This window comes from Coturnix japonica, chromosome 6 (genome assembly GCF_001577835.2).
Source record: "Coturnix japonica isolate 7356 chromosome 6, Coturnix japonica 2.1, whole genome shotgun sequence".
Classification (NCBI taxonomy): domain Eukaryota; kingdom Metazoa; phylum Chordata; class Aves; order Galliformes; family Phasianidae; genus Coturnix; species Coturnix japonica.
This window is the reverse complement of record NC_029521.1, coordinates 2,769,620-2,790,703: the sequence shown is the minus strand read 5'-3', so window position 1 is coordinate 2,790,703 and position 21,084 is coordinate 2,769,620. Positions and strand designations below refer to the sequence as shown.

The following is a 21,084-nucleotide window of genomic DNA, read 5'->3' as shown; positions in this document are numbered from 1 at the left end:
TCAGCCTCTCCTTACAAGGCCTGTGCTCCAGACCCCTCACCAGCTTTGTAGCCCTCCTCTGAATGTGTTCCAGGGCCTCAATGTCTTTTTTGAAGTGAGGGGCCCAAAACAGAACACAGTACTCAAGGTGCGGCTGCACCAATGCTGAGTACAGGGGGACAATTACCTCCCTGTTCCTGCTAGTAACACTGTTTTTGATGCAAGCCAGGATGCCATTGGCCTTCTTGGCTGCCCGGGCGCACTGTCGGCTCATGTTCAGCCGAGCATCAATCAGTATCCCCAGGTCTGTTTCCTCCACACAATCCTCCAGCCACTCTGCCCCAAGCCTATAGCGCTGCCTGGGGTTGTAGTGGCCAAATTGCAGGACTCGGCATTTGGTCTTGTTGAACCTCTTCCCATTGGCTTTGGCCCAGCTCTCCAGCCTATCGAGATCGCTCTGCAGGGCCTCACTACCCTCAGGCAGATCAACGCTCCCTGCCAATTTGGTGTCATCCGCAAACTTACTGAGGGCGCACTCAGTGCCCTCATCCAAGTCATCAAGAAAGATGTTGAAGAGGACAGGCCCCAGCACTGACCCCTGGGGAACACCACTCATGACCGGTCTCCAATTGGTTTTAACTCCATTTACCACCACTCTCTGGGCCCGGCCCTCCAGCCAGCTTCTTACCCAGCCGAGAGTGTATCCATCCAAGCCACGGGCTGCCAGCTTTTGCAGGAGAATAGCATGGGAGACAGTGTCAAAGGCTTTGCTGAAGTCTAAGTAGAGCACATCAACAGCCTTTCCTTCCTCCATCAGACGGGTCACAGGATCATAGAAGGAGATCAGATTGGTCAAGCAGGGCCTGCTCTTCACAAACCCATGCTGGCTAGGTCTGATCTCCTGGTCATTCCACACCTGCTGCGTGATCTCCCTCAAGATAATCCATTCCATTACCTTCCCTGGCATCGAGGTCAGGCTAACAGGCCTGTAGTTCCCCGGATCCTCCTTACAACCTTTCTTGTAAATGGGAGTCACCTCACCTGTTAACAGGGAGTGCTGAAAGATAACAGAAAGCGGCTCAGCGATCACCTCCGCCAGTTCCTTCAGCACTCTCGGGTGAATCTCATCCAGACCCATGGACTTGTGACAGTCCAGTTGGAGTAGTAATTCCCTGACTGCTTCTTCAAGAACCACAGGGGCTTCAGTCTGCTCCCCAGCTGAGACTACCAAGTCAGAGGGTGGGGAGCCCTGGGACTAACTGAGATGACTTTTAAAGACAGATGTAAAGAAGGCATTCAGAACCTCTGCCTTTTCCTTATCCTCTGTGATCACATTCCCAGCCTCGTCCAGTAAAGAATGGAGATTCCCCTTTGTCCTCCTCTTACAGTTCATGTATTTGTAAAAGAGTTTCTTGTTTGTTTTCACCCTGGCCGCCAGCTTAGATTCAAGCTGGGCTTTTGCCTGTCTGATTTTCCCTCTACACATCTTAACAACCTCTTTGTAGTCATTCTGAGTTGCTCTTCCCTCCTTCCACAGGTGGTAAATTCTCTTTTTCTCCTGCAACCTTAAGAATAGTTCCCTATTCATCCATGCCGGTCTTCTTCCCCGACGGCTCATTTTGCAGGTCAGGGGGACCACCTGCTTCTGCGCCTTCAAGACTTCCTTCTTTAAGAGCAACCAGCCATCTTGGACCCCTTTGTTCGCTAAGACTGAACTTCAGGTGACTGCCCCTACTAGTCTTCTGAACAAATCGAAGTCTGCCCTCCGGAAGTCTAAGGTGGCAGTTTTGCTATTCTCCCTCCAGGCTCCACCTAGAATTGAGAACTCTACCATTTCATGGTCACTCTGACCAAGACAGCCCCCAACCTCCACATCTCCCACCAGACCTTCCCTGTTTGTGAACAGCAGGTCTAGTTGGGCAGCTCCTCTCGTGGGCTCTCTCACCTGCTACATTAGGAAGTTATCCTCTATGCATTCCAGGAACCTCCTAGATTGCTTATTCTCCGCTATGCTGTACTCCCAGCATATGTCGGGGAAGTTACAGTCACCCATGAGGACGAGGTCCAGTGACTGCGCAGCTCCTGCCAGCTGCTTATAGAACAGCTCATCTGTCTCTTCATCCTGGTTTGGCAGTCTATAACAGATTCCCACCAGGATGTCTGCCTTATCAGCCCTTCCCCTGATCTTTACCATAGGGATTCAACCACATCATCCCCAGTCGCAAGTTCTGCAGCATGAAAGCATTCCCTGACATAGAGAGCCACGCCACCACCCCTCCTTCCTTGCCCATCCTTCCTGAAGAGTTTGTAGCCATCCATTGCAGCATGCCAGTCATGGGAGCAATCCTACTGTGTTTCCATTATGGCAACTAGGTCATAGTTTGCCTGCCTCACAATGGCTTCCAACTCTTCTTGTTTGTTGCCCATGCTGCGTGCATTGGTATAGGTGCACCTCAGCTGAGCCTCTTGCCTTGCTCCTAATCCCAATACCACTTCCTCAGGCTTATCCCTAGAAGACCTGGCTTTACCCCTTACCCCCTTCATAGAGTCATCTTTCTCCGTCATGAAGGCACAAGACCATGGGTTCTTACAAGCACACCCCTCTCCTGCAAACACTGGGTCGCTACGAGCCGACTTTGTGTTAGCGACCCCAGTTACACACCCATCCCCCTTCATACCTAGTTTAAAGCCCTCTGAATGAATCTGCCCAACTCTTGGCCTAGGATCCTTTTTGAATGGTGGGAGAAGCCACTCCTGTTGGTCTCTAGCCGGTCCAGTCTCCTGTAGACAGAGCCTAAGTCAAAGAACCCAAACCCCTGCTGACCACACCAAGCTCGGAGATTTACATCTAACTTGTTCGGTTTTATTGAACTCAGGTGGCAGTTGGGTGTTTTGCTTACTTAGAGCCTATTTAAGGTTTCTCAGCTGTGGGGAAGATGGGGAAGCAAAGGAAATGCAGGTTGGCAGCATACGATGGATAGTAAAGGTCAGGCAAGGTAAGCTCTGGTTGTTGGGACTGCTTCAGTATTTGGGAGATTTCTGCAAGCGTCAGCAGCTAGCAGTGTTGGAGAGTACTGTGAAGTGAAGCAGTTGGGAAGTGTTGCCTCCCGATCTGGTGACAAGTCAAGGCTGCCTACTGAAAGTACCATGCCTCAACTCACGGGGAACGGATGAGACTCGCACACAGTGTATAACGCCGAAAGTACAAGTTTAATGCCTCACAACAAACCCTATATAGTGGTATAGGTGACCACCCCTGGCAGACACTCGTGACCTCCCTGACTCCACCCCAGGTGCACGCAAGCACCACCATTCCCAATACCCAATACCAAGCATCCCCCCTCTTTACCATCTGCAAGCCCCTGTAAAGGTTCCCCCGTGTACTCCCTGTTACCCCAAAGGTGGTTCACACATTTAAGGCTATTTTGCAAATGGATCAAACATTAAACATATGCAAAAAACAATTACACTGGCATAATAACATACCAAAGAGATGCAGCTGCAGTGCCTATAAACCTGAAAACACATAACAACAGCTATCTGTCTAGAAATTTTTGAAATGCTGTATGGCAACACTTAGTCAACTTGAAGAGAGTGATGCATTCAAGTTCAAGATAACAGCACAGTACACAATGGAGTTACAACTTCTCCAAGTTCAATGTAACACTATTGTACAGAATCTTCATGGCAATCCAGTTCTGTCCAGTGTGCATTATAATGTCACACTCCATAACCAAATAAGAAGACAAAAACATATTGGCTGTGCAGAATCGTTCTGAATGTCCACCACTGGGGGATTATCCAGGAACAAGGTCTCCCCCGCTCACGAACTATCAGTCCGGCATGAAGGCTGGATTCCCAGTTCGGACCTTCAGGCACATTGGGAGCAACGCTGTCTCATGTGCCGTTACCAGCAAGCTGCTGGCCAGTGTTGATGTCAAATCACTGGCTGCACTGGAGACATTAACCAAGGAGAGGCGTTGACCAAAACCGGTGCTGTAATGTTCGGATCCTCACAGTGCGCAGGATGGCACATCCTTTGGTGCCAGCTTAACCCAACATGCCGGTTGCCAACAGGGCTCACTTGGGGTCCCAACACAGGCTTATCCCCTGCCCTTGACAAGGAGTGGCATAGGGTCTGGGAGCCATGGCCCTCCGTCGGGTCTGATCAGGACCTGACCTATTGGTGTCTGTTTGGTCAGCTGATGGTCTCCCATCCGATTCTCTAGATGATTTAAACTAAACAGTGCACACAGGAGGAGAGCATGTGGGCACAGCTCAGGCCCTTCCAGTCCTCCCCCCTCTTTAAGCGCACGAAGACGCCCCTTCAAGGTCTGATGTGCATGCTCCACAATATTTTGGTCAGTGCTGTTGCCAGGAATACTGAAGGTATGCTTAATGTCCCAAGCTGTACACCAGTCTCCAAAACATGCACTTCTATATCCTGGGCCATTGTCAATCTTTAACTCCTGGGGTGCACCCTTGACAACTCAAACCTCTGGGGTTCACCCCTGCAGGAAACGTGTTAGCTGAATGGCAACCTGGGCAATTCTGTACAATGAATGTTGTGTGCGACAACAACTGAAATGTGAAACATCCTGTGCAGCAACAACGCTGACTGATGGAACTGCCCACATGACACTTCAGCAGCGGCACACAGACCAACTGCAGCCATGCAGCAAGTGGCACCAGCACACTGATTCCCCCCTACAGCCCCGGATGCCGTCCCATCCACCTCTCCCACAAACTGCACCATTGGCTCCAGCGGCCACTCTCCAGGTCAGGATCACAATGGGAGTGTGGCAATGTCTGCACCATTATCCACCAGAAACTCCAGGGTCGTATGGGGTCAACAAACCCACAGTGTGTATGCAGACCCACAGTGTGTATGCACAGCTCCCTGACCCACCAGCACCAAACACAATCTACGGGCATTTATCTCAGGGATCAGATCGCACCCGGTCAGAATGCATTCTTGTGCCTTGATGGTCCAGCGTTCAGCAGCCTCGGCTGCTTCCCTCCCCAGATCCCAATCACTCGCAGCTTTACTTTGAGAGCTCGAGGATGCCTCACTACCTGAGGCTGACAACATTTTTATCTGCATTAGCTCCATTTCAAAGTCTGCCTCCTCCTCACTAGTCGAGGACTCCTCGGAGCCACGCCGTTCTGCTTCCCCTCTCCTCTCTGTTTCCTCAGAGACCTTTTGTTGAGGGTATGGGGGCGGCATAGCGGAGAACACAGGCTGCTGAATAGGGGCAGCAGCGTCCACCACCAGTCCTGGTGGTTTCTCCCCCGGAAAATAGATAAACCCTCAGCCCCCCATACCCCAGAGCCCTCCCGACTCATCCTCCCCTCACTTCAAATGTCCCATGGGGGAAGCCCACGGAATCTGGGGTTTTCTCCTCAGCTAATGAGGTCTTTTGTTTCTCTACCTCTTCTACTGCCTCTCCCTCTTTTGTCTCCTCTTGATCATCTACCTCCTGTTGTTGAGGTACTTCTCCTCCTCCCCTTTGGAATCAATAGGCCGCGAAGTACCGTGCCTCCGCACATGGGATCAGACGGGACTCACACACAGTGTGTAACACCGAATGTACCAGCTTAATGCCACGCCACAAACCCTATATAGTGGTACAGGTGTCTGCCCTTGGCAGACACTCGTGACGTCCCTGACTCCACCCCAGGTGCATGCAGGCACCACCTACCCAATACCCAACAGGAAGGGGCACCAGAACTTCAGAGCTGTGCAAAAGCTCGGGGGTAGTGCTGGGAATAGAGCATCCACATCCTGGTTATACTACCCCTTGTCTCTGTTGGGGCTCCCAACTCCTCCCAGTCCCCACAGGAAACCTCTTCTCTATCTGATGCTCTCAACCCTGTGCTGAGTAAAGGGTTTATTCGGTGTGGTAGGAAAGGAAAAATCTCTGGTGCTTCAACAGAAAGAGAAGTATAAGTAATTAAGCCTTCGTTGTGTGTTGAGGTACACTTAAATTGCATGACTATTTCTTGAATATAGAAGGATCTGAACATTGCGCAAATTATTTTCCAAGTCTCTTACTTCTGTGAAAAGTACTTGGCTATGGAGTCTGTCTTGATCTGGAACAGTGACTGGAGCCTGTAGAATCAATGAATGAAGGGTTAGTGCTGCGTTTTGATGGGCCTGGCGTCTAAATGATATCAGCCAAGAAAATGGATTTAGTTTTGTTGACTTCGGATTTTTTTTCACTCTGAGATAATGGGCTCAAGAATAAAGGAGGAGGAAGAGTAAATGGTGCGTAGTCAGCCTTCTAATGCCTCTCTTAGCTTGCTCTGAAGTTGGGCATAGATCTTGACTCTCCCTGAGGCTTTCTGGAGCAGCCTCGTGCTTCTTCCTGGAGGAAAAATGGATGCGGTAGTCAGTGATATCATGAGAGATGAAGACCGTGGGCTGCTGCTACTGGCTGCATTTCTTGCCAGTTCTGCTACCTCTGAGCTGCAGCACAGGTGGGGGTAGGTAGGACTATCCACATATAACAGTACAGGTGTAGAATGGCTGTTTACATAAGTTGACAGTGATAGTACAACGGGGAATGTTTTAAAACTGAGACAGGGGAGGGAGGTTGTATATTAGGAGGAAGTTTTTCACACAGAGGGTGGGTGGAACAGGCTGTCCAAGGAGGTTGTGGATGCTCCATCCCTGGAGGCATTTATGGCCAGGCTGGATGTGGCTCTTGGCAGCCTGGTCTGGTGGTTAGTAAACCAGCACATAGCAGGGGGGTTGGAGCCAGGTGGTGATTTTGGTTCATTTCAACCCAGGCCATTCTGTGGTTCTGTGATCTCAGCACTCTGTCATCTGTCACTCCTCTGGTCCTTGCTTCATCAGCACAGGGAGAGAGCAGATGGTCGTTATGTAAGAAACAGAAATATTGGGGGCACTAATATATATATTTTTGTGGTGTGTAATAATGGTTGCAACCCCACTTTTAAACTTCACTAAGTTATTTAGATCACCACACTTCTCTTATGTTTTCTTTTAAAATTCCCATTTGAGTGTACCAAATTTGAGAGTACAAAGTTCTGAACAACTTCAATTATTCATGAGGATCTCCAGCTGAATCCAGTTAAAAGTAGCAGTCCACCCTAAGCAGTGAGATTTCAGTTCTCTTGGGATCACTTGAAGCTGAGAATGAAAATTAAAGGAGAATGATTTTGATTTAAGGCAACTTACTTCTTTTCATTTTTGGTTCTGTTGATAAATAATGATTCAGCTTAGCTGCAAACTAGCATTCTCTTCAGTACCCAAACAAAGACAAAAATATTTCATCACAAACATCCTCATGTGCTTTTCTGTAGATCTGATACACAAGGATTTATTTTTTGCATTGCAGAGCACAGTTGTAATGTTGTGCTTGTTTCCTTCTAGCATCTTTTTTTCTAAGTTGTGATTGCATCGATGCATCAACTCTATTTTGCATCTCAGAAAAAGTCTTTTGTTTTTATTTGCCCTGTTGATTTTATTCTGGCCTGCAAGCCATTGAATTTAACTGCATTTTGGATGTTCTGTCTAGAGCTGATCCATGTCCCCTTTTTGATACAGTGGTGCTGCTCAGGCTCCACCACTTTTGTTTCCTCTGATGATGCTGGTTCAGCTGGGCAGGCTTGAGAGGCAGCTGGGGTGAAAGGAAAGAGCAGCAGTGAGGATATGTAGGCACAATTTTGGCTACCCTGCTTCTTCACTGCATTATTCTGTGAATTAAATTCAGATCAATTAAGGAGAAGTTCTGTAGAGGGTACCCAAAAACGTGGCTGATTGGCAAAAAGCACTCTGCGCCTGGAGCTCCCATCATAGCTGTCACGACTCAGTTTAGAAAAGAACTCATTTTTTACCAAGTTAGTTACATAATCACTGAATTGTAGGGGTTGAAAGGCACCTCTGGACATCACTTAGTCCAACTCATCTGCTGAAGTGGGTTCCCTGCAGAAGGTAGCACAAGAGGGTGTCCAGATAGGTTTTGAATTTCTCTTGGAATATCTCAAGAGAAGGAGATTCCGCAGCCTCTCTGGGCAGCCTGTTCAGTGCTCTGGCACTCTCACAGTTGAATAAATAAATTCTTCATTGTGTTTGAGTGGAACTTCCTGTGTTCCAGTTCGTGCCCGTTGCTCCTGCACACCGCTGAGTCCCACCCACTTGATTCCTACACTTCAGATATAGTCATCACCATTAGGTGTGCATTGTTGCTGTTTTTTTCCATCTGGAGGAATACAGTGACACGCTTTTGCTTCACATGCGCTTGGATGTCAGATGCCATTCAGTCAGACTGCCCCTCTGCTTTAATCTGTCACATGGCAATGAAATGTGAATATGCCCAGAGATGTGGTGGAAGCTGTGTTTGTGGAGATGCTCAAAGTCAGGCTGTACTGGGCTCTGAGCTACCTGATCTGGCTGCAGATGTCCCGGTTCAGTGCAGGGAATGTGTATAAAATAGTGTTGAATAATTATTTGTTGTTTGAGATGTGTTCAGTAACATCAGTTTCTAAGTCCGGAACATAGCAAGCTTAATGTGATGAGTGGGAATGCTTGCTCCTACTACAGACTACCTAGAAATAGCTGCCATGTATGTTACTGTTTTCCAGGATATTTTAAGTTTCACACACTCTCTCTTCCTGTGTTTGCCCTCTTTAATTACAGGTTTATTAATATCATAGCACAGCACTGGAAACAATGACTCTAGGAGCCTTGAATGGGGGAGGTGGTATTTATAGTATCTATATTATGCCTTGTAGAGCATTCAATAGATCAGCTGTGATGAATCATCCTGTGCTGGTATAAACATGGTGAGAGAAATTAATGGGAGATCATAGAAATCCAAGTCGCTGCACATCTTTAGATAATAACAAAATATAATAACATCTGAAAACTTTCTAATGACATTGTCTTCAGCACTCCCAAATGATTTCTTTCTCAGCCACTCCAGGGATCTTCGAGCCTTCCTTTGAAACCTGAAATCTTGATCATTTGGTTCTTAAATCAGAGACGTGACAGCAATATATCCAGATCTGGAGTAGGAGAGATGCACATAAGGCTTTGCAGATAAAATGAGACGGTAAAAATAGACCAAAAGCACCTAGACATTCTTTATTCCTTTTTAGTTAGAAAGATTCCAGCAGAAATCAGTGTCCCCTGGTGCTTTTACATGAAACACATGGACACATAGCAATTATTAAAAAAAAAAAAAAAAAAAAAAAGGTAGAGGTAGGATGGGGGGAACAAAGACCTTAGGGGGTTATGGATTTTTGGCATTTATATACTAAATTTAAGATCTGAATGCTTAACAGAGGCTCCCTTTTGTAACCTATAAATTTTTGAGTCTGGCACCTGTGTGCAAAGAGTATGAATAAATTAAGACAAAATAATTTTGTGAATGCTGAAGTTTAGTAGCTGATTAAAAGAGAACCCTTGGAAGAAATTCTGACTTAACGATTAAGTAGTGGATATTTAGCAAGCTCCTAAAGGACGGGGCCATTCAAACATCAGTTCAGTGGTCAAACAAAACAAGAGAATAAAATGTAATAGAAAAGGGATTGAGATAACTAGGTGATCTTTACAGTGTTATCAGTTGCTTTGTTCCTTCTGTAGTTCTGTTTTGAAGAAGCTTTTAGATTTATTTTTTTCAATGTTTTAATGAAGCCACATCTACGTTAAAAAAGTCTGATTATGAATGCAATGTGAAATGAAAACAGCAGCATGGTTTTAAGCTTCCTGAAACCGTACGTTGCATTTCATTGATTTAATCTTGAGTAATACTGAACAGAGAAGTGAATAGATTAAGACAGTACCAGGCCTCCAAAGAACATGTTTTAATCTAAAACTTAAACATGCTGACATAGACCAGGCAATTTTGAGTGGAAGAGGATCTTTCTTCTCAGAGCGCAGCAGTGAAGTAGAACTGGGTACATCGCCACTGCAGAGATGTGCTGTGGGGTACTACGTGCCTCCTTGTTCTTCCTACCGGCCTTTGGGGATGTCTCAGATTGCTTTGTTCTTTGTAACATGACCACCCTCATAAGGCTATCTGCATGGATAGTTTTTTTCAGGGTGAGCTGACAAGCAGTGACCTGTTCCATAAAGCATGTGGAGCTGAGATACTGCTCATCACACACTTCCAGTTGCCTATGATCATCAGCTTAATTAGCACAAGTGTTTCCAATAATGCTATCGCTAGTTTTCTGTATTTAAAAGGAGTAGCAATAGACTGCTGTTGTGTGCATGTGTGTTAAAACTAATTACGTAGGTTTTCAGTGACAGTACAAATGTTCCTGCATGAAGCTGGCCTGAAAAGGTGACTGGATGTTTGTTTCAACCTGAAGATATTGTTATATAAAACCTGATCATTCTTGAAATGTCAGCGGATGTGCTTGTCACAGTTTGCATTTACATCTATCTCTCATGGCTTCCAAAATTCAGTTTGATACATTTCACTATGGGGCTTGCTTGCAGCCCTTAACCAAGTCCTGTTTTTTATAGCCTCTACATTTTCCCCTAAGTTCCACTACACTGCATTTCTGAAAGATGATGATGTTTGTCATCTTAAGCAAAGTAGCAGGGAGTGTAGCGGGACTTCTCACTCTCAATCTGTGTAATTATTTGAAGGGAGAAAGTTCACATTTATTTCTTTCTTTTCTCCTAAGAACTTTGACCTAAAATTATTTCTCTTTGGGACTATAAAGTGTGGATTACAATTTCATTTTCATCTTGAAAGTGTTTTATTAATCTTCCTCGACTTACGGTGGGTGACAAGAAAGCCTTTTAGTGCTGTTTTCCTTAAAATACTGTAACAATTAATGGTCACATTGCAAGCTTTTTGGACTGGAGATATCAATTGTGAAGTATCCTTCTTTATTGTTCATAGCTAATTCTTTTGAGGATGAAAACATATCCATCTGATTTTTTTTAAATGTACTTTTATTTCCTTAAATATACCTGCAATATCTTACATATTGATGTATTTTAGTAATTCAGTGCTTTATTAGCTTTATTACTTGCTTAGTGGGTATTTAGCTTCGTTTTTAGTTAAAAGCAAAAAGTTAGTATGTTGCTGTAATTTACAGTTTGCAATATCCCACGCGTGTCAAACACTCATTCCTCCTGCAATAAAAGAACATTCTTGCTTGTCTTCATGACACACTAAATTATTCTCTTATAACTTCAGAGTGCATTAATTTATTAGGTCTTGCTCCTTGTCCCACCTAAGGGAATAAGAATTTAGATTTTGAAAATAAAGGGTATTGTCTACTTGGAAAAACATGCTTTGTTAGAAAATGCTGACTTGATAGGAGGGAATTGACGTGTTTTTCGGTCAGACTCCTTCCTCTGACAAATTTATTTTTTTTGTTCATTTATCCAACTGGGTTGGAAGGGTAAAATTAATGAATTAGAAGGCAGGGATGATGGCCTATTCTGACATGCTGATAGCCTGTTCCAGATATCATCATCTAACCAAGCATGCCAAATTTACTGGTTGTAGACTATCATGCAATGGCCTTCTTAGAATTTTAAGGGGATGGGGAGGAGAGAAGGTAAAGGCACCTACAGAAGATAAACTTGAAATTCAGTGGTTCCTTGTTTTGTTTTTTTTTTGTACAATTCTAGGCCAGTTTTAGTGATTGATGTGTCAAAATAGCATTGTTTTTACCTTTAGATTTTTTTTTTTTCATTGCATGCTCTTTTTGTATGTGTGCCTCCCTAAGAGCATGAGGTTTTTTTGTCAAGAAAAAGGTAGATATTTTATTTAAAACTGTATTGAGGTACATGAACATGAAAATAAACCCTGTCTATTCTTCTGGCTTTAATAAAACTGTAGTAATAGAGGATGAATCTGTGTTAATTTCTACAACATCACTGACAGCTACCATTGTTAAAAAATGTGAGATACTAAGAAAAATGTATGATAATTTTAACTTTTTGTTAACATGTTTTGAAAGTTGAAGTAGTTAGAAATTATACTCAATTTTGATTCAGTTCCTTTTTTTTCCTGCCAGTATTTCCAAATGTAAGATTCTCTTTGTGAGTCTTTTAAGAAGCTTTACTGACAAGAACATTACCTTCACATTGAAGGTTGCTTAACTTGTGCTTTTGCTGTATGTTAATTATTTAGACTGTCTTGATCAGTAGAAGTTACAGTGACTACGTGTATTACATGTAAAAACATTCAGTTTTAAAACATGTAGCCTTAAGGCATTTATTTCCTTTTGTTTTTTTCTCCACAGATACTACAACGTATTCCACTGAGCGATCTGAGCACTTTAAGCCATGCAAAGACAAGGATCTTGCATACTGTCTCAATGAAGGGGAATGCTTTGTGATTGAAACCTTAACAGGATCACATAAACACTGCCGGTAAGTCATTTGCTAAGTCATTTATTTAAAGAAATAAAACATATAATAATATTCTAAGGAGACAGCATTGGAAAAAGATATAAGGATTTAGTCTTAGAATGCTATGAACGTGAATAGAAGTTGCTTTTGGTTGCCTACCTCACTATTGTGGTGGTTTTTTTGTTGGTATATATATATATATATATATATATATATATATATTTGTCCTACTGCAGATAATGTAATAATTTAATGTAGATTAAAAAAAAAAAAAAAAAAAAAAAGCGCCACAGAATAAACAAGAGTTGAATTACTTTTATAGATACAAGAAGTACTTTGTGTAGGCAAGTAAGAAGTATTGGTTTTTTTTTTATCTCTTCATTTAACATAGAATAGTCGTGTGTTCCTCTAAATACCTGAACTGTCTCTTACTTTGTGTACTCAGAGTTACTCCAAGTCATAATGGCTGCATGCGCACCTATGTTCTTTAAAAGATGCAATAAGTTGTATGCTCAGTTGTTCTTAGAATTTAGGTTTCTTAGTTCAAACTATTTGAAGATAAAATGGGCTGTGATGGCTGTCTGAACCTGATGGGTGGCTGCCCAGCAGTTTTTCGCTGATGAACTTCTAATAATGTCTAGAAAGTTCTCAGAATGTGTGTCTGAGTATCAGAAATAAAAACCCAATTGCCAAATATGGTTTCCGTGGATCTGGTGGCCAGTACAATGGACTGGTTTACAGAAGGTTGTTTTTTTTTAATGTTCCTTAAAATTAAGGAAATAAATAAATAAATAAATAAAGGCATCAGAAGTATTCAAACCATCATTTAAATAAGTGGTCCAAGGTCATATGTGTGATATTTTATTCTACTCTGAAGTTATGGTATTTGATGTGCACGAGATGCATTTAAATTTATGCTTGAATTCTAAGCTGGCGATGCAAATACAGTATGTGTGTTTATGTTATAAATCATATCAAGTGTCTAAAACGCTCAGAAGCTTTACTGAATCATTTTGGACCATAGCAGAAGCTTTGTCAGGTAGGAGGAGAAAATGACAAAAGCATTTGCACCTGGTGTGAGAGACTGATGCGTGTCTCCTGACAGACATCAAGATTATTTCTAAGAATTCATTTATTTTAAGTCTGTTCTGTTTTTCCCATACAGTTGTATATGCTTCAGTGGTGATTTCCCTTCTTCGCTTTCTGTTTTATTATGCCATGTTTATTTAATTACCGTGTGTTTAATTATGGAGAAATCTAAACTTTTCAACTTGCATCATACCAGTTTACAGGTATTGTTTTTTTCAAAGCAGATATCTTTCTCCTTCATTTAAGTGTCATGAACTGCGAACAAATAAATTACACCACTGAAGTGTTGATGTTTTAAAATAAAAATTCAAATTGGACAATCCAATATATACATATTTACAGGACCAGGAAGTAATGAATATAAGAATTCATTAGTCTGATAAACTCTTTAAGTAATTTTTGTGCACTAGGTAACTTCTAGTAAGCTCAGTGGATTGGGCTGTCATTATCTGCAAGAGTTGATTTCATAAAAAATCTGTCTTATTCTTGCTTGACGGGATTTTTTCCCATTGTTTACCTTGTCCAAATTGTTTTAAATTTGCTGTGATTCTAATGCCACATTCTGACTAATGGCTAGAGGCTTTCCCTCTGGGCCTTTCCACTTAAGTAGGCCAGAATGCTGAGCTTTTGTTCTCTCCAATGGAGTGTAATTTTTCTTCATCATATTGTTTGCTATTTTTCCATTGGGAAATACAGGTATCCTCTGTGAATTTGTTAGCTCTGGTGTGATCTCTGAGAATGAAACATCTGATTATTACAGAGGTTACTCGGAAGCATCCAACACGAAAAGATGTGTATATGGGAATAAAAACTCGTTTCCTAAAATTTAAAACGTGGTGAAGTGGTTTTAATGCTTTCCTTAAAGGGGCATGAACATGTGAGCAGCTTGTCTGATATCTCTTTTTATGGCACTGATATGTATGTCACTAATGACTTCTAGATCAATTTATTTAGAATCAGATTTTCACAATGTTCAATTTGTAGATAAACAATTTAATTCGACCTTCAAATCGTGTATCTAGCTCAGTAGCTGACTGTCTCAGAACTGGTGCTGTAGTGAGCAGGATACAGGGGTTTTCTGTCCGCAGCTTAGAACTGTGCTCTGAAATAGCAGCTGGAATTTGCTCCTACAGAAATCAATCAATCAATCAAAAAAACAACAAAAACAAAACAAAACAAACAAACAAACAAACAAAAACATTGTTACCATATTGGATTTGTCCTCAAGCCACAAGTGGGGGGGAAATATTAATTGTCCCTGAGAATGAAAGGGTTATGGAATTCCCTTTGCAATTAAAAGCATCATTTGAATATAGAATTATGAGGAGTGTGCAATGATACTTTATTCTTAAAATCAAGTAGCATTGTATATCCTCGTTAAGTGTCTGATTTTTGCATCTGTTCTGGGAAAGAGCACCAATTTACTGAAAAGGTAATTTACCATGTGGAACAGATGCAGGCAGAAGACCTCGATGTCGCTAAAAACTCAAGTTGTGTTGAAAGGGTATTAGTAGACAATGAGCTTAAGCAACTGTACAGTCATTCATATGTGTGTGTTTAAGGACACGTGAATTACTGTTAAAGCAAGATACAGTTTGACTGGGGATGTAAAATGGCAGCTGGGTAGCAAGCGAGGTATGTTGAATACTCTTTATGCTATTTTAAATGTGTGACTCCAGTATTTATTTCTGTGAATGGCTAAAACAAACACAGGTTTGTTTTGAGGATAGAGTAAGTCAAGGGTAGGGAGACTGGATATTTGGCTTCTCCATATGTTGAAATTGCATTCCTGTTGCCTTCTTAAGAATTTAAATGGATGGTGAGGGTGCTTTTTGTGGCTGTTTACACGCGCGTGTATGTCAAGCAGACTGTCAATGCCTACATATATTCAACTGGATATTACATAAATGACTTTTTACCAGGAGAAACAAAAATTCTATATAATTTCTAAGACTGTCACTTCTGCTTCATGTTTAATTTTTCCCTCTTGTTCCTGAGTTGAGCCTTCCACCATTTCATGTCTCTTCATTCCTTTCCAATTATCATCAGATAATGGTAGTAGTGGTTCCCATTGGAAATAGGTTTATGGATGAATGATTGAATGTAGGATTTGAGGGGCAAAGGGGAATGTACTGTTAGCTATTTCTTTCAAAAGAATCCATTAGGACTACTGTGTATGCAGTAGAAATCTAGGAGTGGCAGTGACCTCTAATGTACTCTTCATGTGTTTGAGCATATTGAATGAAAGATAATTGCTTTTGCCTCTTGTTCTTGTCGCTCATCTCTTTCGTCAAGAAAGCAGTGCACAACTGAAGTATGCTTCCCAACAGCATTTGAAAGAATAGATTCACAAATATACAGAAAACATCATTTATAGTTGATGAGAATATAGCAGATTGTACCTATAGAAGTGTTCTGTTTCAGTAGTATAATTTACCTTCCATGCATTGATCTGATTCTGAACTTGGTGATCTTACTCAATTTTAGATTTAAGTATTTCCATTTTATGCTTAATTGGTGGAAAGAACAATTCCATCATTGTTCAGCTATGTTTAAAAAGCATTTTGAGACCCAAAGGATTAATTTCTACCTTCATGAAAGGTCAATTCAGAGAATGTTTGTACATTTAACTATTATTGTCAGTCTTTTACATGTCAGTGGCTGTAATCCAGATGCTGCACTAGTTGTCAGTGCAAGCCGTGGGAGAAAGGTGTCAAGCGGGCCATAATTAGAACAGCAGGGCATACACTATGTGCACTTACCCGTAAGTTAAATATCTCAAATGACAAAATTAATCTTTTTTTTTCAGTTCAATGTCTCCTTCTCTAGATTTTTGCAGCCTGACCTAGTTGGTTTTTTTTTGTTTGTTTTTTAAATATAGTTGCCTTCTTTTGTGTTCACTGTGGATTACATTACGCACAGCAACCTTAGTCGGAATGCTTCTGTAAGTACAGCAAAAGCAGAATATTTTCTGCTTTTGCTCAGTATTGAATGGCAGCAAATAAGGAAAGCATTTTTTTGATGTCACAATATTATAAGGCTAGTTTAATAAAGAATAATCTGTTCCATCAAGCTGACTACACGGACAACCAGAAGCGTGTAAAGGAGGTAGAAATGTAACTTAGGACATATTGCATATCAAGGGCAATCAACAGACCTCTTGTGAAAATGATTGCTTTATGAACACGTCTACATTATATTTGTGCAGTCGCAAACATTAGCTGAAAATATTGCTATTTTTACTTATTTACTTCAGGAAAGCTGAGGTGAACCTGAAATAGTACATTAGGTGCTATTAAGCAACTACATTTTTGTGTGGGTATCACATTACATTGCTATTGCATCACTTGCTTATGCAGAGGCACTGTTAAAATTCATGGTTGCCTTTAGCAGTGCAGCTGTTTCTCCTTAGCTCAAGTGAAACATCCTCTGTGCCTGATACCTCATGGCTGTGAGATGTCAGGAGGCAGAACTTCTTGCCAAACAGTCATTTCACATTTGGGTAGTGATATGCAAATGAATTCATACCTGTTTTTTTAAATAATTTCAGATTTGTTCTTAATATCATTTAACTACTTTTCTGCCTCGTGCGTTTCTGGTCTAGTTTTGCGTATTAGATTTCTTTCCAAAAATAATAATAAAAACTCACTAGTGTGCTTATGGTACACACTTTCTCAAGCTCCTTCTTGAAAATTAGTACTACACTTTGCATGGCTTATTTGTTATGTACCTCTTTTTTTTTTTTTTTTCCCCTTCTTTTAAATATGCTTACATATGAACTGTGAAGAAGTCTGATATCTAAACCTGAGAATTAATAAAGCCATGACAGTGTGAGCCTGAGAGATCTGTGGAACTCTTAATTGCTACCTGGGATACTTTTTTGTCTCATATGATTTTTATCACTTGGTTTGAAATTGTATGTAATTAACATGTAAGATTCTAGCTCACTTAATTAGAACTAGTTAATCAGGATTCAAGTGTTAAAAAAAAAACAAACTAAAAGCGCAAAAATTTGTTAACTTCTTTCCTTGGTGAAAAAGTACAAGAACATATTATGTTGTAGACACGCTAAGTACAGTTGTATTCAGCAAAACCTGATTCATGCTATCATAATTGAATATTCAGAAGATAGAGGCTCTCAAGAAAGCTGCTTGTCGAAGTACTGTAATTATTGATTAATTTTATCAACCTCAACACTCCATTATAGTGCTTTTTATTTACGTATTTTCCCCTAGATTATTGCTTTTGACAGATGCTTGTAGCTTGTAACTTGTGCTGTAGAAATTACTTCCATCTTGAAATATATTAGCAAATTCAAGTTTTAAGAAATTGAATTGCCTTCAGATGCCCAAAAGGCTCTGTGTTTTAATGCTGGTACAAAATTAATAGTCCATTCTGTCCTGTTCGTAAAATTTCTTCAGATTAATAGAAGGAAGAAGAAATACTTGAAACTTAAGTCAGCAAAGAGGAATGAAGAACTGGAATACATTTTCATTCCCAAAATACAAAGCGATGAATATAAATGCATTTTCAGCTATCAGAAAGTATGGGAAATCAAAGATAATGACTGAGCGTAGCCCCTGCCTATTTTTCTTGTTGCTTTTTTTTTTTTTTTTTTTTAAGGCCTCATGTTACTAATTCTCAGATAAACAATTGACAAAGCCTGATAGTTATCAAGTATTGGCATTTCCCAAGAAGTAGTTTCTATCAGAACTGTTATGAGTAGAAGTGAAAGCGGAGCTGTTTCAATGAATGTAGTGGACTTGTCACTTTCTGAGGCTGTGGAAAATGAAGAGACCTGATTCAACCTCTTTTGACTTTGGCAAGACCCCTTCAAGTAGACTGAATGAAGTGCTGATCTGTAACCTTGAATTTTGGTAGATAGAAGTGAAAAATGGAATTGCCAGTTGAGCAGCTGAGCCAGCTCAGTCTTGTGGCTGCTAATAATTGTTAGATCTCTTGAACTGGCCACAAGGTGGGAAACCATAGTGTAGTAGCATATAAAGGCTTGATGAGCAAACACACTTAATACAGATAGAACCTTAATTATTATCACTGTGCTTATGTTGTTCTGAAAAGGCTGTGCCACTAACCAATAATGACATCTAGATTGTACAGCCCATCTCCAATGACAAAGATTACTCAAGTCTAGAAATGTCCTTGAAGCAAGTTGATTTGTTAATGAAAGAGACTCTCTGGACTGCCTCTTTATTTTTTTAATTTCAAGGAAAATGAAGTCATGTGACCTAGAAAAGGCTATTATTCAGCACATGCTGTCTGAAATATAAAATAGAAAATGGAGAGGTTAACTCTGAAAATTGGAACAATTCAACCAAACAATAAAAACCTTCCCCTGCAAGGAAATATTTCATGAATTTATTAGAGTTGTTGGTTATCCCCTTTCCTACTCCCCCTTTCCTTTTCAAACACTGGAATTTGAAAGAGCAATGCATAGCGTCCATAGCACGTACAAAAAAACATTCGTAAAAAAGGAGGCCTTAAAAATGTAGGCATAAATATTGATGGCATATATTGGATCTGTCTTGAATCTAAAATACGTGAATATTTTGCCATCGAACCATGCTTCTAAATTAAATTGGAAATGAGTTAGGGTTGTGGTGTTGTTGTTATACCTCCCTAAGGTGGGAAGGAATTTCTTTAGTGTCTGATGCAGAAATCTGAAATCTCTCATTTTAATTCTCATCGTTGCCAGTGTCTTAAATATATGGGAAGCAGCAGCATTTCCAGACTAATGCTTTCTGCAGATGTTTTCCCAAATGGTCTACTGGAAAAGAAAATCTTACTAGAACAACAAATAAGCCTTGGACAATTAATTGAGTCACTTCAATATAAACAAGTATCAACAGTATCAAAATGATATCTACCAGAAATGTAATCCATCAGTACACCAAATGTATCTAGCTGAGAACATATAAAAACACTCCTACCTGCCATTGTTTCCTCTGCAAAGAAAACCCTTCTGTGAAGGACAGAACTGTTTTTCTTTTGTTGTCTCAAAGCTTGCTTTGTGAGGCCTTTCTGATGATAAGACTCTGACTGGCGACTGCTAACTATCTAGGAGGGTGAATGGTGGATGTTATTGTGCCACAGTGTCTCTGCTTATGATTGCAAACATAATCAGAAGCAGGACAAGCAGTCTTCTTCAGGGGTGCTGCTCAAAGGAGCTGACCACTGCAGAAGGTGATAAAGCTTGTGTCTGGCAACAGAGACCCCCCCTCCCTGATGGCTTATTTGTGGGCCAGGAATGTCACAAAAGCTGGTTTTAAACCATTTTCCTGATTGTTTAGAAGTTCAGTGTTTGCTCGAGATATGTTCCCAAAAATGCTGAGCTTTAATCCTCAAACTTCAAAGAAGAAGAAAAACAACCCACAGAAATGGGGGATAAAAGGCCCTCACTAAACTGGGGACTTTGGAGACAAACTCCCAAAGACACCTTTGACGTAGAGTTCCCTGAGGGGAAAACCTCTTCTGAAGAACCCCCAAGGCTGGCTTGCTGTGGAGCTTCCTGGCTTTCTGCGGTGATCAGACGAGTTGCTGAGATCAATGGACCTACTGTGTACCTCACTGGACCCACAGTGGTGACTATCTCTTTTGCGCTCTACAGAGACTCCTTGCTTATATTTCCTACCTTTTGTATCGCCTATCTTCCCTTCCCCATCTCCCCCCCCCCCCAAAAAAAAATGGCTAGGACTTTAATAAACTGGTTGGACCAACATTTGAACCATTGCTTCTTAATCTCACGCCGGGTATACACATATCAAAGAACCTTGCCTCCCTCCTATAAATTGGAGTGAGACACCTTCTTAACACCTAGATAGGAATGGAAAAAGTGTGGCAAAAATGTGTGGGTTTTGTACTGTTATAGAAGCTGAGGTATTTAGAATAGATGTAAGGTAAATGTAAATCAAGTGTTGCATGTAGGTTAGAGTGAAGAGGTAAATAAATTGATTCACGTACTTAACCCATTTCTGGTATTGTAGCAAATTGGTCATTTGAATTGGAAAATAAAATGGCTTGGAATTGAAGCAGTGTAGGCAGGGGTGAACTCCTCCAGCAACTTGGAGGTGGTATCTACTGAGAAACAGTATTTTCATAGGTCTCTCCAAAAGGCAGTAATGGGAAATATTTTTTATGCTGTTTTTGCGTTTACCACTTTGTTAGTGGTAATCTAATGTCAAGCCGTGGGTAATAACTTTAATCTGACTTGAATCAGTATACGAATTTAAGGTCGAGCACCTGACTGCTTGAGATGGCTTTGGTGTGCCATCGTAATCATGTTAGCTAAATTATTAAAACAGGAGGCATATATTATGATGGGAAGCAAAATACAGACGTACTCTGTGTTTTTTTCCAGAGGTCAAGTCCCTGCTGTAAATGACTGAGAGTATATGAAAATATAGTTTGAAAAATTTAGCTAAAACTCTTTTGCCTGTTTCGCGATCTGGGTTGTTAAGTTGGACCTCATTGGAGTGTACTATCAGTAACCAGTTAGGAAACAATGTGGGGCTGTCAGTAAGCTCCGTGAAAAATCATAGAGGGGAAAGTGTCACTGCCTTCCAGCACTGGTTCTGTTTGCACTTAGAAAGCTGCAACTCATGAAAGCAGTACAGATATTTTGGAGCTGGAAATAAATGTCTGTAAAT

At 41.1% G+C, this 21,084-nt stretch overlaps 1 protein-coding gene across 2 annotated transcripts in view; it reads left to right on the top strand.

The window, feature by feature from the left end:
- The window catches only part of NRG3 (neuregulin 3), a 366,572-nt gene that overhangs the window by 148,459 nt on the left and 197,029 nt on the right, over positions 1-21,084 (top strand). For both annotated transcript variants that reach the window (XM_032445355.1, XM_015866076.2), the window contains exon 2: positions 12,223-12,352. In XM_032445355.1, coding sequence (XP_032301246.1) covers positions 12,223-12,352 — 130 coding nt within the window. The remainder of the gene's footprint in view (positions 1-12,222; positions 12,353-21,084) is intronic.